The 15,224-nt window shown below is 45.8% G+C and overlaps 2 protein-coding genes across 2 annotated transcripts in view; both read right to left on the bottom strand.

Annotated features, from left to right (window-relative positions):
- btbd11b (BTB (POZ) domain containing 11b) overlaps nt 1-15,224 on the bottom strand; it is a 135,029-nt gene that overhangs the window by 29,019 nt on the left and 90,786 nt on the right. The window contains exon 3 of the mRNA XM_078219592.1: nt 596-800. Coding sequence (XP_078075718.1) covers nt 596-800 — 205 coding nt within the window. The remainder of the gene's footprint in view (nt 1-595; nt 801-15,224) is intronic.
- ric8b (RIC8 guanine nucleotide exchange factor B) overlaps nt 12,369-15,224 on the bottom strand; it is a 470,590-nt gene continuing 467,734 nt past the window's right edge. Inside the window, exon 11 of the transcript XR_013498701.1 lies at nt 12,369-12,391. The gene's annotated coding sequence lies outside the window, so the exon portion shown is untranslated. The remainder of the gene's footprint in view (nt 12,392-15,224) is intronic.

The raw sequence follows: 15,224 nt of genomic DNA, 5'->3' as shown, positions 1-15,224 counted from the left end.
CTGTGCGGAGTCTGCACATTCTCCCCGTGTCTGTGTGGGTTTCCTCCCACACTCCAAAGATGTGCGGGTTAGGTGGATTAACCTTAGGGGATTAGCAGGGTAAATATGTGGGGTTACGGGAATAGGGCCTGGGTGGGATTGTGGTCGGTGCAGGCTCGATGGGCCGAATGGCCTCCTTCTGCACTGTAGGGATTCTAAAAATCAACCTTTGTTTCTATCGGTGCCTTAGCATTCTGTTCCTCCAGTGACTGGTAACAGCATGAGGGAGAGGACTGACTGGGGCTGACAGGGTGAGGCAGCTGGATTGATATCAGTGTACGATGCAGCAGCGATCTCTCCGGCTCACCTCTCTGTACTGGTTCAGTCCCTTCCCCCGATCAGATCCAGGACCTGGCAAACGATCAGAACACTGACTGCCCACCCAGTAACATTCGCGGCTCCGTCAGATTAGACACTATTAAACTTACTGAGGCAGTCTTTAGTTACAACAGGGCTGGGTGGATTTGCAAAGGAAAGTGAGATCATGTATTAGCTGGCTGTTGTGAGTGAAACTGATGTTAGTGGTGCCAGAGTGCTCCCCAGCCGCGCTCAGTACCTCTCTGTGGTCAGGTTGACTTTAGACGGCTCCACATTCGGGTTTTCCCACTCCATCTGTGGACAGTGCATGAAGTAGCAGAGTGTGTAGAGTGCCTCAGACTCCCAGTGCAGTGGCCCCTGTTTATAATGGACAGGAGTGCCGTTCCCACACTGGATCCACTTCAGTGGCTGCAGATGGTGCATTGCCCGGGAAACCAGGTCACCTGTGGAGCAGATCGAGAGGTGAATTCAACCTCACACGTCCAAAACCATCAGCCAAAAAAGAAGTCGCACGGTAGATTAATATGTTTAGCCGAAGCAGGAAACCTTCAGCCCATCTAACACTCCTATCCATGTTAGAATGTAAACGGTGACAACTTTGTATTGGATGTAATGTGACCAATGGTAACAAGCTGTAAGGGTCAGCTGACCCAGTAAACCATGGAACCAATTACAGAATGATGTGATGGTCAGCTGACTCACTATAAATAAGAACCTGTTGGGAATTGTGTGAGACTTGGATTGGCCCAGGGTGAGGCCTCGAGTTTGGAGTAATGAAGTTTCTTTATTAAACCCTTTCTTTGATTTATAAGGTGGAGTAAGTTTTGTTATATTTTTATTGTCTGCATTTGAAGAGTTCCTGCTGAAGAAACAATCCACACAGGAAAGGAGTAGGCCATTCAGCCCGTTGGCCAGTCGAGCCTGTTCCACCTTCAATACTATCATGGGCTGATCATCCACTTCAATGGCTTTTTCTCCGCACTATCTCTTTATGTCAATGGTATTTAGAAATCTCTGTTTTAAACACACTCAGTGACCGAGTTCCCACAGGCCCCTGGGGTAGAGAATTCCAAAGATTCACAACCCTCTGAATCTGTGGAATTCACTCCCCCAGTGTATGGTGGATGTCTGGACATTGAGTAAATGTAAGGAGGAGATGGAGATATTTTTAAATTAGTAATGGGTTTGAAGAACAGATGGGAAAGTGGAGATGGGGGCAAGATGAGATCAGCCATGATGGTATTGAATAGTAGGGGCCGAGTGGCCTGATCCTGCTCCTAGTTCTGCCTATTGACCTTCCAGCTACAAGGAAGCACCCGCATCATTAACAGCAACATCTTCTGACCATCAATTAGCCATTTCAGGGAAAATCACAGACTGATTCCTCACACAGAGTGGGCGCCTGATCCCCACCTCACCACAACAGAGGGAAACTCCTGCCCTGTATTATCAGCGCCTCAGTTATGGCTTCTGTAAGCGAACAGGATGTTGTTACTCGGTCTCCTGGTTCAAAGAGGCACCAACAGGATATTATAGTCCATTAACTGGAGATCCCAGTCACAGTCAGCGGGGGTTACAATAACAGTCAATGGAATAAAGAATCATCTGAAACAGAATAATATTCTTTCTGTTCCTCATTTTGGCTTCTGAATACTTTCTCTTCCCAACTGTAAGCTTGTTTCATTATTGTCATTAAATAAAAACTCTGATTCAATATTGCTGAAAAAAAGAGACATGTTGCTGAAGTTTTCCATCTTGTACTCATCAAGACCAATACAAAAATGTCACATTTTTAACTATCACAATTTAAAAGCAGTTGTTTGAAATTTGGTATTATAGAGTCATAGAGGTTTACAGCATGGAAACAGGCCCTTTGTCCATGCCGCCCTTTTTATTTAACCACAAGGCTAGTCCTCTTGTGTTTGGCCTGATGAGTGCAAGACAAAAAGCTTCAGCGACACATCTCTCTTTTCAACAATGTTAAATTGATATGCAGAAAAATAATAAATTAGAAATTCATGGGTCAGGGTAGAGGAACAGGAGAACAAGGAGATAGTTTTTAGACAGACAGGCCTGAGGGCCTCCTGTCCTATTGTAAAAATCTGTTGATTGACAAATGAAATAGCAAACAGGAGAGAGAAATAAAAAGAAGCAGGTGTGGGGAAGTGCTGGATGGTGATACAACAACAGTGAGTGAGATTTGTTCTGTGGGAAGGACATATAGGACTCTGCCCCTCGTGCGAACCCGAGGTGTGGACTGTGGTTTCAGGGGTTAACTTGTTTCTCACCAAGGGCCAGAGCACCTATCATCTCCTCCCCACAAAGTCTATTTTCAGAATATTCTGCCCAGAATCCTGGCCTGTATCTCAATGGTTTACAGATGTTTCAATCCCTAAAACATATGCACAATCTGGCAGCCGACAGTTTAAATTCTCACAGATGTTCGCCGATAATACAAACCGGTAATTAAAGGCATTTATCACACCATCAAATACAGAGTGTGGGGATGGTGAGTCACAGATCAAACACACAAATCACACAGTGGTAACTTGAGGGGTTGAATCTATCCTGGGGCTGTGAGTGTCACTGGCATTACGCATCCCTAGTGCCCTGAGAAGGTGGTGGTGAGGTTGAGCTGTCTTCTTCCTGGGGCCGCTGATTTAGCTGAGTGGATTGCTAGTGCCAATTCAGAGGTCAGTTAAGAATCAACCACATCACTGTGAGACTGGAGTCGCGTATAGTCCAGACCGAGTAAGTTTGCTTTCCTGAAGGGCATTTGTGAAGCAGTTTGGGTTTTTACAACATTGCGACAACTTGATCAGAAACCCCAAAGTATGTTATAGAAACTAGAAGCAGGAGTAGGCCATTCGGCCCATCGAGCCTGCTCTGCCATTCATTACGATCCTGGCTGATCATCGAATTCAATATCCTGATCCTGCCTTTCCCCCCATATCCCTTGATCCCTTTAGCTCCTAGAGCTATATCTAATTTCTTCTTGAAATCACACAATGTTTGGGCCTCAACTACATTCTGTGGTGGTAAATTCCACATTCACCACCCTCTGGGTGAAGAAATTTCTCCTCCCCTCAGTTCTAAAACGTTTACCCCTTATCCTCAGACTATGACCCCTAGCTCTGGGCTCCCCCACCATTGGGAACATTCTTTCTGAATCTACCCTGTCTAACCCTGTTAGAATTTTATAAGTTTCCATGCGATCCCCTCTCACTCTTCTAAACTCCAATGAATATAATCCTAACCGACTTAGTCTCTCCTGATATGAGACCTGCCAAACCATGAATCAGCCGGGTAAACCTTCGCTGTACTCCCTCTTTAGCAAGGGCATCCTTCCTCAGATAAGGACAACAAAACTGTACACAATATCCCAGATGTGGCCTCACCAACACCCTATACAATTGCAGCAAAACATCCCTATCCCTATACTCAAATCCTCTCGCTATGAAGGCCAACATACCATTTGCCTTCTTTACTGCCTGCTGTACCTGCACGCTTACTTACAGCGACTGATGCACGAGGACACCAAGGTCTTGTTGAGGATCCATTATGAGTTATGAAGTTTGACCAGAACCCAACAGTTTTTCTATTTTGGCATTAGTGGGAGGATAAGATATTTCACTCCAGGTGCGATTCTATTGACACACTAGAAAGCTTTTATCAAATAAACTTTATTTAACAATAAAGTTTAACGATAACAAATGAATTGGTTTAACTTTTACCAATTGACATAAGTAAACATGACAAGTTACAATTCTTAACTGCTAACCTATCTCTATTAGTTCTAATTCAAGAAATGTTCCTCCTCCAGATTTCAACCCCTCTTCAAAATCAGTTAGCCACACAGGTTTATAAGCTTGTATTTGGGCTGCTGATCCTCGAGTCTCCACAACTCCTCTGGAGAGAGGGAGACCTAGTTCTCCTCGCAGGTCCCAAACAGCAGCCTCCAGAGAGAGGGAGAGACAGAGACAAAGAACTATTTCTCCTCGCAGGACTTCGGATTTCCTTCTGATAACATCTAAGCTATGTGTCTCGATCGCTTCCCGTGGCAGAGAGTTCCACATTCTAATCACTTTCTGGGGAAAGGAATTTCTCCAAAATGTTCTGTTGAATTTATTTATTAGTAACTATCTTGCACCTATGGCCTCTTGTTTTAGATTCTCCCACCAGTGGCAACATTTCTCACAGCCACCTTGTCCGATACATTCATCATTTTAAAGATTGCAATCTGGTCATCTCCACATCTTCCATTTTCTGAAGGAAAACGCACCAACCGGTTTAATCTCTCCCAAAGCTGCAGTCTCTCAATTCGGCTACCAATTTTTTTGTAACTTTTTTTCCCCATTCTGCTATATTTTTTATATCATGGAGAACAGAATGTGCCCAGCTCTGTTAGCTCTGTTAATACAGCCGGGCCAGTTTCTGTACGAGCTTAGCATCATTTTGTTACTTTTCAATTCTACACCCAAGAAGGTGTAGTGGGAATATCATTGGACTAGTAATCCAGATGACCCAGGCTAATACTCTGGGGACATGGGTTCAAATCCCACCACAGCAGCTGGTGGAATTTAAATTAAGTTAATAAAATCTGGAATATAAAGCTAGATCAGTAAGGGTGACCACAAAACTATCATCGATCTTTGTAAAAACCCATCTGGTTCACTAATGTCTTTAGGGAAGGAAATCTGCCGTCCTTACCTGGTCTGGCCTACATGTGACTCCAGAGCCACAACAATGTGTCTGACTCTTGACTCTGAAATTGTCCAAGTGAGACATTCAGTTCAAGAGCAACTAAAGATGGGCAACAAATGCTGGACTTGCCAGTGGTGCCCACACAAAAAAAGACAACTCCCAGTGCTCTGTCAGCAATTTTTACTGCTTGCTGACTTCATCTGCATCCCTCAGTCTTGATCCCTTTACATCTTCTACACAATTCAGTTTCTTATTTGCTAAGGTGCAGGTGAGTTTAAAATTAGAGGGCATAGGTTTAAGGTGAGAGGGGAGAGATACAAAAGGGTCCAGAGGGGCAATTTTTTCACACAGAGGGTGGCGAGTGTCTGGAACAAGCTGCCAGGGATAGTAGTAGAGGCGGGTATATACGTTTAGACAGTTGCATGGTTAAGATGGATAGAGAGGGATATGGGCCAAACGCGGGCAATTGGAACTAGCTTAGTGGTTAAAAACTGGGCGGCATGGACAGGTTGGGCCGAAGGGACTGTTCCCATGCTGTCAACCTCTATGACTCTATGATGTTACGACTTTTCCCTCACATTTATTTGTGTTAAAGTTAATTTGCCATTTAACAGCTCAGAATGCATTGATCATTCTGCTGAAAAAAATTCAAATATCAAACTTAGATCCGGGGTCCTTTAGTTAATGGAATTTAAAGATGTATTCAGTGATTAGACACAGCTGTGAGAAGTGGATGATTTTGAACACCAGAGTTTGGGGGGGGGGGGGGGGGGGGGGGTGTCTTTCCTTATCTTTGCCGTAATCTTGCTCCAGTTATATAAAACTTTGTGAGCCCGCATCTGGAATAGCGGGTGAAGCCTTGGCTCCCCAACATAAGGAAGGATATATTTGCCACAGAGAGGGTGGAACAGAAGTTCAGCAGACTGATTCCTGGGATGCCAATGAGGAGAGATTGAGCAGACTGGGCCCCTGTTCTCTCAAGTTTAGAAGAATGAGAGGTGATCTCAATGAAGTGTACAAAATTCTGACAGGGCCCAGCAGGGTAGATGCAGGAAGAATGTCTCCATCAGCTTTTGAAGAGGAGTTGGTATCTAGAATAAATGGGGAGGGGCACAGTCTCAGAATGAAGGGTCCGTCATTTAACACTCAGATGAGCAGAGGTTTCTTCATCCAGAGGGTGTTCTCTATCCCAGAGGAAGCTCAGTCTCTGAGCACATTCAAGACAGTGATTGGTAATGTCTGGAGATTAATGGTGTCCAAGGATATGGAGATAGTGTGGGAAAGTGGTGTTGAGGTAGATGATCAGCCATGGTCTAGCTGAATGGTGGACCAGGCTCGATGGGCCGAATGGTCCACTCCTGTTGCTAGGTTCTTTCTTTTGATATTAGTTATTGATGAGGTCACAGTTTTGGTCGCCTTATTAAAGAGGGATACACTTGCATTGGGAGCAGTTCAGAGAAGATTCACTCGCCTGATTCCTGTGGTGGAGGGTTTGTTTAATGAGGATTAGAACATAGAACATAACAGCGCAGTACAGGCCCTTCGGCCCTCGATGTTGCGCCGACCAGTGGTACCAATCTAACGCCCCTCTAATCTACACTATTCCAATATCATCCACATGTTTATCCAATAACCACTTGAACGCTCTCAACGTTGACGAGTCCACCACTGCTGCAGGCAGGGCATTCCACGCCCTTACTACTCTCTGAGTAAAGAACCTACCTCTAACATCTGGTTGAGCAGATTGGGACGTTATTCACTGGAGTTTAGAAGAATGAGAGGTGATCTTATTGAAACATACAAGATTCTGAGGGGGTTTGATAGGGTGGATGCTCCAAGGATGTTTCCCCTTGTGGGGGAGTCTGGAACTGGGGGGGGGGGGGCAGTTTCAAAATAAGGGATCTCCCGTTTAAGATGGAGGCGAGGAGGAATTTCTTCTCTCAGAGAGTCATTAGGTTGGGTTAGGAGGTATATGTTTGCAATGTTTCATTCCGTAAATAAATGTTAAGACTCACTCCAATATTGTCCTTTGCCAACTGGCTATCCAGAATACAATATTTTGGATCAAAAGGGATAAATGTGTGTATTATTTAAATGGTGGAAAGCCAGAAACAGTGGCGGTCCCAAGAGATGTAAGGATTCATTATCTACAGGATCATCTGGACAGGTACAACAATATTCAAAACGTTAGCCTTCATAACTGGAGAGCCAGAATATAAAGGAAAGGATGTTCTGTGAATCTATACAAAGCTCTGGTTAGGTCTATATTGGAGAACTGTACACAACTCTGGAGACTACACCTTAGGCTTAGTGTCGACCTTGGAAGGAACATATCACAGATATACCAGAAAGCTGCCAGGACCCCACCAAGACCCCCAGGGTTAGATCATGAGAAGAGATTCCATAAACTGGGCTTACAGTCCCTGGAGCAGAGAACAACTACAGAACATTGGAAGACCTTGCTATTCACGAGCCTTCACTCACCATGTTAAGAGAGCGGTCTATTTAATAATCTAATGTTTTTAAAACAGAAGTTTGTATTTATGAAGTGCATTTGTTAAAAGCATTTACAGACGCCTTTTTCTTCCATAACATTTTGGAAGCGTTAACCTTGGCATTCAGTAAAACAAGACACTTTTTAAAGCAACAGCCAAACAAGCAGCAGTCATGTGATGACGACCATCAAAACTGTGTCAAGGACGCTCTGCAACGATTTACAGGGTTGGAGGCTGGGGGGCAGATAAACAACAGATGGCGACAGGACTGGGAGATAGTGTTAAAGCTTGCATAACTTCATCAGTCCTGCCATACTTAGCTGCAGCTGGTGAACTCACAAGAACACAATGCACAGTGAAATTCTGGGTACACGCAGGTAAGTATTCTGTAATGACTTCAATCAGGCCATTGAGGTTGGCCTATTGGAGTATGAACTTCTGATTAAGGATCCAATCGATGGGCCAATCAGGGAGTCTTTTCCTTGCATTTAACCAGGAGTGTCAGTTCCTCTGGCACCCCCGAAGGTTGACTGCTGGCACTCTGTGCACTGCTGTTAGAGTTTGTAAATAAAGGGATTGTGGTGAAAGGATTTCTGCCTCCGAAGACTTATTACAGTTTACAAATTACAAAGGATCGGGTCTCCCTCATTGCTCCTCAAGCCTGCTTGCCATTTAATATGGTCACGGCTAATATTCCACCTTAACGCCACTTCCCCACCAGATTCCTTTGATTTCCTTCCAACTCTCCGATTTATTAAATATACCTGTTGACCGAGAATCCCAAAGATTTGCAACTCGCTGTGTGAACAAATTTCTCTTCAATTCTAAATAGTCGCCTCCTTAACCTGAACCGTGCCCGTCATCCCTCCCCTAGATTCCCTCTCGATTCCCTAGCCGGGGAAACAAGCTCTCAGCACCTACTCTATCGAACCGACTCAGACCCTGGCGTGCTTCAATGAGATTCTCTCTCATTCTTCTAAACTCCAGAGAGTAAAGACCCAATTTACTGAGCCTCTCATCACAGGAGAATCCACTCAGCCCCGCCCAGTCCACTCAACCCTTGCTGCATTTGCTCTCAGGTGAGTATTTCCTACCTTAAGTATAGGGAGACCAAAACTGGACACCATACTCCGAGTGCAGTCACAAACAAAAGGCACATGTCACTTGTAACACTCTTGTGAAAATCATGCCTGCTGGTTGCTGGGTCAGGGGGGGACACTGCGATTATACACTCATGGGTAATGCAGAGTTCATCCAAGTTTCGGGATTGGCTCAGTGAATGATAGACACCTGTCTGCATTGTGGCACAGGCAGATGGGGCAAGGGGGAGATAGGGGCAAGGGGGAGGGGGAGATAGGGGCGAGGGGGAGAGAGAGAGACGGGGGGTGGGGGGATGACGACAGGTGCACAGGAAGACAAGGGCCGGGGGGTGGGGGGCAGGCCGGGCCACAGGGAGACGGGGCGAGGGGGGAGATAGGGGCGAGGGGGGAGAGACAGGGTGCGAGGGAGGGAGACAGGGGCGGAGGCGAGAGGGCCACAGGGAGACGGGGTGAGGGGGGAGATAGGGTCGGGGGGGGGGGGGGGGGGGGGGGGGTGGGGAAGAGACAGGGGTGAGAGGGAGACCACAGGGTGGGACAGTTTCAGAAGATTGAGATGAAGTTGAAGCAGTTGGGTGTTAGGCTAATCGATCCAGTTCCACAGCGACAGAGCAATTATAGACCAGATACATCGCAATGCTGAAGAAAGTGGTTAACACAACGGAATGACCACAGCTGCTTAATTCACTCATCCTAAACGACACTGAACTGGTTAAAGGAAGAGGAGTTTAATGAAGCATTGCGATGGAGACACAGATAAACAAACACTGGGAGATAGATGATTCAGTGGAATAATGAGGGACTTGGCTCACCTTTTGTATCTATTTTGAAGGGAGGAGGTTCAGTTGGGTTTACTCAAAGTTAGAATCTGCCAAGGTTCAGCAAGGAGTTTAACTGTCTCCTTCCAACAGAGTGAGACTCGCTGGCCAAGAAGTTACTGAAGAATTGCTATCATTTTCCAGCAGTTCCTTTTCGCTTGTGCAGAGGTGACGAGCGTGGAAACGGGAACAGCGGCTGTGAATCGAGTGCGCAAAACACTTTCTAATCACCAACGTCAGGGAAAGGGTGACTTCTTTTTCACAAAGACCACTGGAGGTGGGAAGCCAAGAACACCTCAAATGAAGCAACAAGAGCCTGCGTGTGACAGACTCACAGGCAGCCTTGTGAAGTGAGCAGTGGGCTTCAAATTAACTCACTGAGTGAAATTGGGGCCCTCATTAACAGTCTGTATGTGAGGGGCATGGGAAGAAATCTATTTGATGCTGTAACGTTTAGATATATCTACACCATGATACCAGCTTCACTCAGCATGAGGTACTCTGGGCTAGCGAGCTGTGTCTCTAACTACACGGGAATGAGTAATGAGGGAGGGCCGCAGAACGCTGAACATTGCCGCTGCCCTGGGTTCAAGTGGAAGTTAAACAATCCCGTGGCACAATTAGAAGGAAGTTGCTGGTGTCCTGGTCAACATTCTTCCTTCGAACATCACCAGTCAGATGAATTGATCAAACACCTCATTGATGATTGTCGCGGTGTGTACATTAGCTGCACCTCTTCCCAATGTTACAGCACAGAAAGAGGCCATTCAGTCCTCCGTGCCTCTGCCAGCTTTCAGAAAGTGATACAGTCCCAATCTCTGACCCTACAGACAATCATTCATACAGACTTACCAACTCTCCTTGTAAAAGCTGCTCATGTTTCTACTCCTGTTTTGGCTGCAAATTCCACATCCCAACAACCCTCCTGTGAATCAAATTCTCTCCCCCTCTCTCGGCAGTTTATGCCCTTGAGTCACAGACTCACCAAAGGTAGGGGAATTCTAAAACTAGAGGGCATAGGTTTAAGGTGAGAGATACAAAAGTGTCCAGAGGGGCAGTTTTTTCACACAGAGGGTGGTGAGTGTCTGGAACAAGTTGCCAGAGGTAGTAGTAGAGGTGGGTACAATTTTGTCTTTTAAAAAGCATTTAGACAGTTACTTGGGTACGATGGGTATAGAGGGATATGGGCCAAATGCGGGCAATTGGGATTAGCTTAGGGGTTTAAAAAAAGGGCGGCATGGACAAGTTGGGCCGAAGGGCCTGTTTCCATGCTGTAAACCTCTATGACTCTATGACACCAATTAGTGGAAATCAATTTCTCCTAATTGCTTGATCAAAACATTTAATGATTTTGTCAAATGAGAACAATCACAATCATTCCTCAAATCTAAACCCCCTCATCCCTCCATTCGACTCAGTAAATCTCTTCTGCACCTTGATTTGATTTATTATTGTCACATGTATTAACATAGTGAAAAGTATTGATTCTTGCGTGCTATACAGACAAAGCATACCGTACATAGAGAAGGAAAGGAGAGAGTGCAGAATGTAGTGTTACACTCATAGCTAGGGTGTAGAGAAAGATCAACTTATCAACTCAAAAGTCTGACGGCAGCAGGGAAGAAGCTGTTCTTGAAACGGCTGGTACGTGTCCTCAGACTTTTGTATCTTTTTCCCGACGAAAGAAGGTGGAAGAGAGAATGTCCGGGGTGCGTGGGGTCCTAGACTATTATGGCTGCTTTTCTGAGGCAGCGGGAAGTGTAGACAGAGTCAATGGATGGGAGGCTGGTTTGAGAGATGGCCTTGCTTTCTCCATGGCCTTGACATCCTTCCTAAAGTGCGAGTGATCAGCCTCGGGACAGCTCCTGTGCTCATTTCTTCCCGAGTTGTGGTTTGGCACTTTTCTCTTCCATTGCTATTACTTGCAACTTCAGTGAGTAATATAACGAAGGAAGGGAGTCCATCGGGCGGTTTCCTGCTGCTTCCTTCATGTCTGCTTAAAGGCAACACAAGTCCTCTTTCTGAAGGATCCTCATCTGCCTGGAAGCAACCATTGTCCCGCCAAGATTCCACCATCACCACCGAAAAATCACAGGTTCCGCTGTTGGCCAAGACTCCGTGATCCTGAGTATGTGATGATTTCAATCAGCCTTTGAGGTTGGCCTATTGGAGTATGAACTCGCTGATTAAGGATCCAATTGATGGGCCAATCAGGGAGTCTTTGCCTTGTATTTAACCAAGAGTGTCAGTTCCTCTGGCACTCCCGGAGGTAGACTGCTGACTGCGAGCACTCTGTGTACTGCTGTCAGAGTTTGTAAATGAAGGGACTTTGGCGAAGGGACTTCTACCTCCGAAGACTTATTACAAGTATCAGCCCCTTGCCTGGGCCTGGGACAACTCACAAAATGGCAGGGATTAACCACCCCTTGAGGTCTCAAAAGACCCTGTTAACCGACTTGTGGCCGACTCTTCAGTGCTCTCTGAAATGGTGTGGCAAGCAGCTCAGTTTAAGGGCAGTTAGGGATGGGCAACAGAAGTTGGCCTTGCCAGCAATGCCCACATCCCATGGTCGGTGCAGGCTTGGAGGGCCGAAGAGCCTGTTCCTGTGCTGTCATTTTCTTTGTTCTTTCAAAAAATAAAAAAATCTTCCTAAAGGCACCCAGAACTGGACTTTCCATAATTGAGACATAATCGGTTGTCTGTACATTACGTGTCCATTACATTATGTTGTCTTAACATTACCCTTTTGCTTTTCAAGTCTGTGGCCCTATTTATAAAACCTTGGATTTTTACAAACATTTGAATTAGGAACAGTAGATCATAGAATCGTTACAGTACAGAAGGAGGTTATTTGACCCATCGAGTCTGCACCGACCACAATCCCACCCAAGCCCTATTCCCATAACCCCACATATTTACCCTGCTAATCCCCCTGACACCAAGAGTCATTTTAGCATGGCCAATCCATCTAACCCGCACATCTTTGGACTGTGGGATGAAACTGGAGCACCCAGAGGAACCCACACAGGCATGGGGAGAACGTGCAGAATCCTATTCAGCCCCTTGAGCCTGTTCTGCCATTTAATCAGACCATGGCTGATCTGATACTAACCTCATATCTGCACCCGCCTACCCCGATAACCTATCACTTACCAAGAATCTATTCACCTCTGGTCAGAACATTGAATGCAGGAGTTGGGACGTCTTGTTGAAGTTGTACAAGGCATTGATAAGGCCACACTTGGAATACTCTGTACAGTTCTGGCCGTCCTATTATAGAAAGGATATTCTTAAACTAGAAAGAGTGCAGAAGAGATTTACTAGGATGCTACCGGGACTTGTTGGTTTGAGTTATAAGGAGAGGCTGGATAGACTGGGACTTTTTTCTCTGGAGAGTAGAAGGCTGAGGGGTGATCTTATAGAGGTCTATAAAATAATGAGGGGCACAGATCAGCTAGATAGTCAATATCTTTTCCCAAAAGTAGGAGAGTCTAAAACTAGAGGGCATAGGTTTAAGGTGAGAGGGGAGAGATACAAAAGGGTCCAGACGGGCAGTTTTTTCACACAGAGGGTGGTGAGTGTCTGGAACAAGCTCCAGAGGTAGTAATAGAGGCGGGGACAATTTTGTCTTTTAAAAAGCGTTTAGACAGTTACATGGGTGAGATGGGTATAGAGGGATATGGGCCAAATGCGGGCAATTGGGACTATGTTAGGGTTTTTAAAAAAAGGGCAGCATGGACAAGTTGGGCCGAAGGGCCTGTTTCCATGCTGTAAACCTCTATGACTCTGCCTCAGAAATATTCAACGCGTACTTCCACCACCTTCTCAGGAAGAGAATTTCAAAAACTCATGACTCTCAGAGAGAAAAAAACCTCACCTCATCTCAGTTTTAAATGAGTGACCCTTTATTTTTAAACAGTGACCCCTCTTCTAGATTCTCCCACAAGAGGAAACATCCTCTCCACATTGACCCTGCCAAGAACCTTCAGGATATTATGTCTTTCAATCATAACATTCAGGGATATGGGACAAGCGCAGGAAAATGGGATTAGCGCGCCTTTAATGATAGTTATTGTAGGTGCAGACTCGATGGGCTGAAGGGCCTGTTCTGCGCTGTATGACTCTACAAATCACCTCTTACTCTTTTAAACTTTTTTTAAACTTCATCAACTAGTTTCCACTTTGCAACATTTGTGTACTTTGGCTGTTCCTTTCCTTTGGAAGTTTCACAGTTTAATGCATTTTCCTTCTCTTTAATCTCACACCAAAAATGCAGCATTTTACAATTTCCCATTCAAATTAATCCAGCGTCTAACTGTCGGGTTGACCAGCCTGGATATAACTTCCCTTCACAATCCTACCCAGTGTTATGCTCCACATAACTCCACAATGCCATCAGAGAATTTCAAAGTCACCCTGATATTTAAGTCCAGATCATTTGGAGCATTGCTCCCAACCCTGAGCGACAGAGAATAGAATTCATAGAATCCCTACAGTACAGAAGGAGGTCATTCAGCCCATCGAGTCTGTACCAACCACAATCCCGTCCAGACCCTATTCCTGTAATCTCACATGTTTAGCCTGCTAATCCCCTGACACTAAGGGTCAATTTAGCATGGCCAATCAACCTAACCCGCACATCTTTGGAGTGTGGGAGGAAACCGGAGCACCCGGAGGAAACTCATGCAGACACGGGGGGAATGTGCAAACTCCACATCGACAGTGACCCAAGCCGGGAATCGAACCCGGGTCCCTGGCGCTGTGAGGCAGCAGTGCTAACCCACTGTGCCACCGTGTCACCACTAACCACTGTGCCGCCAACGACATGATTGGTTCTCAGGAAAGTAGGAACAGGAGGAGGCCATTCAGCCCTTTGAATCTGTCCACCACTAGGGGACAGCTGGAGGAATTTAAAGTCAGTTTGTTAATAAATCCTGGCTGAGTCAGCATCAATCCCATTTACTCTTGCAGTCCTTGCACTTGGCAATGAATCAAAGATAACTTAACCCGTACTAATCCAGAAATGCCTTGCTCTCTCCTCAAGTGTTTTTTAAAATTTGTATTTGGGATGTGGCGTCGCTGGCTAGGTCAGCGTTTATTGCCCATCCCTAATTGCCCTTGAGAAGGTGCTGGTGAGTTGTCTACAACTGAGAGTCTCGCTTGGCTAGTTCAGAGGGCAGTTAAGGATCAACCACATTGCTGTGGGTCTGGAGTCACAGGTGGGTCAAATTTCTTCTCCTAAAGAGCGTTAATGAATCAGGTAGGTTATTATGACAATGCTTCACAATGATTATGAAAGAGTCCAGCTTTTTATTTCAGATTTATTAACGAAACCTAGCAGCATCAATGGGATTTGAACACCTGTCCCCAGAACATGCACCTCTGGATTAATAGCCCAGTGACACTTTGCTGCTACTCCCAGTGTGTTATCAAGTTGCCCCCGAAACGATTTGAGGGCAATTTTGCTGTAAAGCGTTCTCCTTCACACCAACAGGAGAAACACTGAGGATGGGGCGGCACGGTAGCACAGTGGGTTAGCACTGCTGCCTCACAGCGCCAGGGATCCGGGTTCGATTCCCGGCTTGGGTCACTGTCTGTGTGGAGTTTGCACATTCTCCCCGTGTCTGAGTGGGTTTCCTCCGGGTGCTCCGGTTTCCTCCCGCAGTCCAAAGATGTGTAGCTTAGGTGGATTGGCCAGGCTAAATTGCCCCTTAGTATCCCAAGATATATTGGGTTAGGGGAATTAGTGGGGT

The sequence above is a fragment of the Mustelus asterias genome, chromosome 9 (genome assembly GCF_964213995.1).
Source record: "Mustelus asterias chromosome 9, sMusAst1.hap1.1, whole genome shotgun sequence".
Taxonomy (NCBI): domain Eukaryota; kingdom Metazoa; phylum Chordata; class Chondrichthyes; order Carcharhiniformes; family Triakidae; genus Mustelus; species Mustelus asterias.
This window is presented reverse-complemented; position numbering and strand designations above follow the sequence as displayed.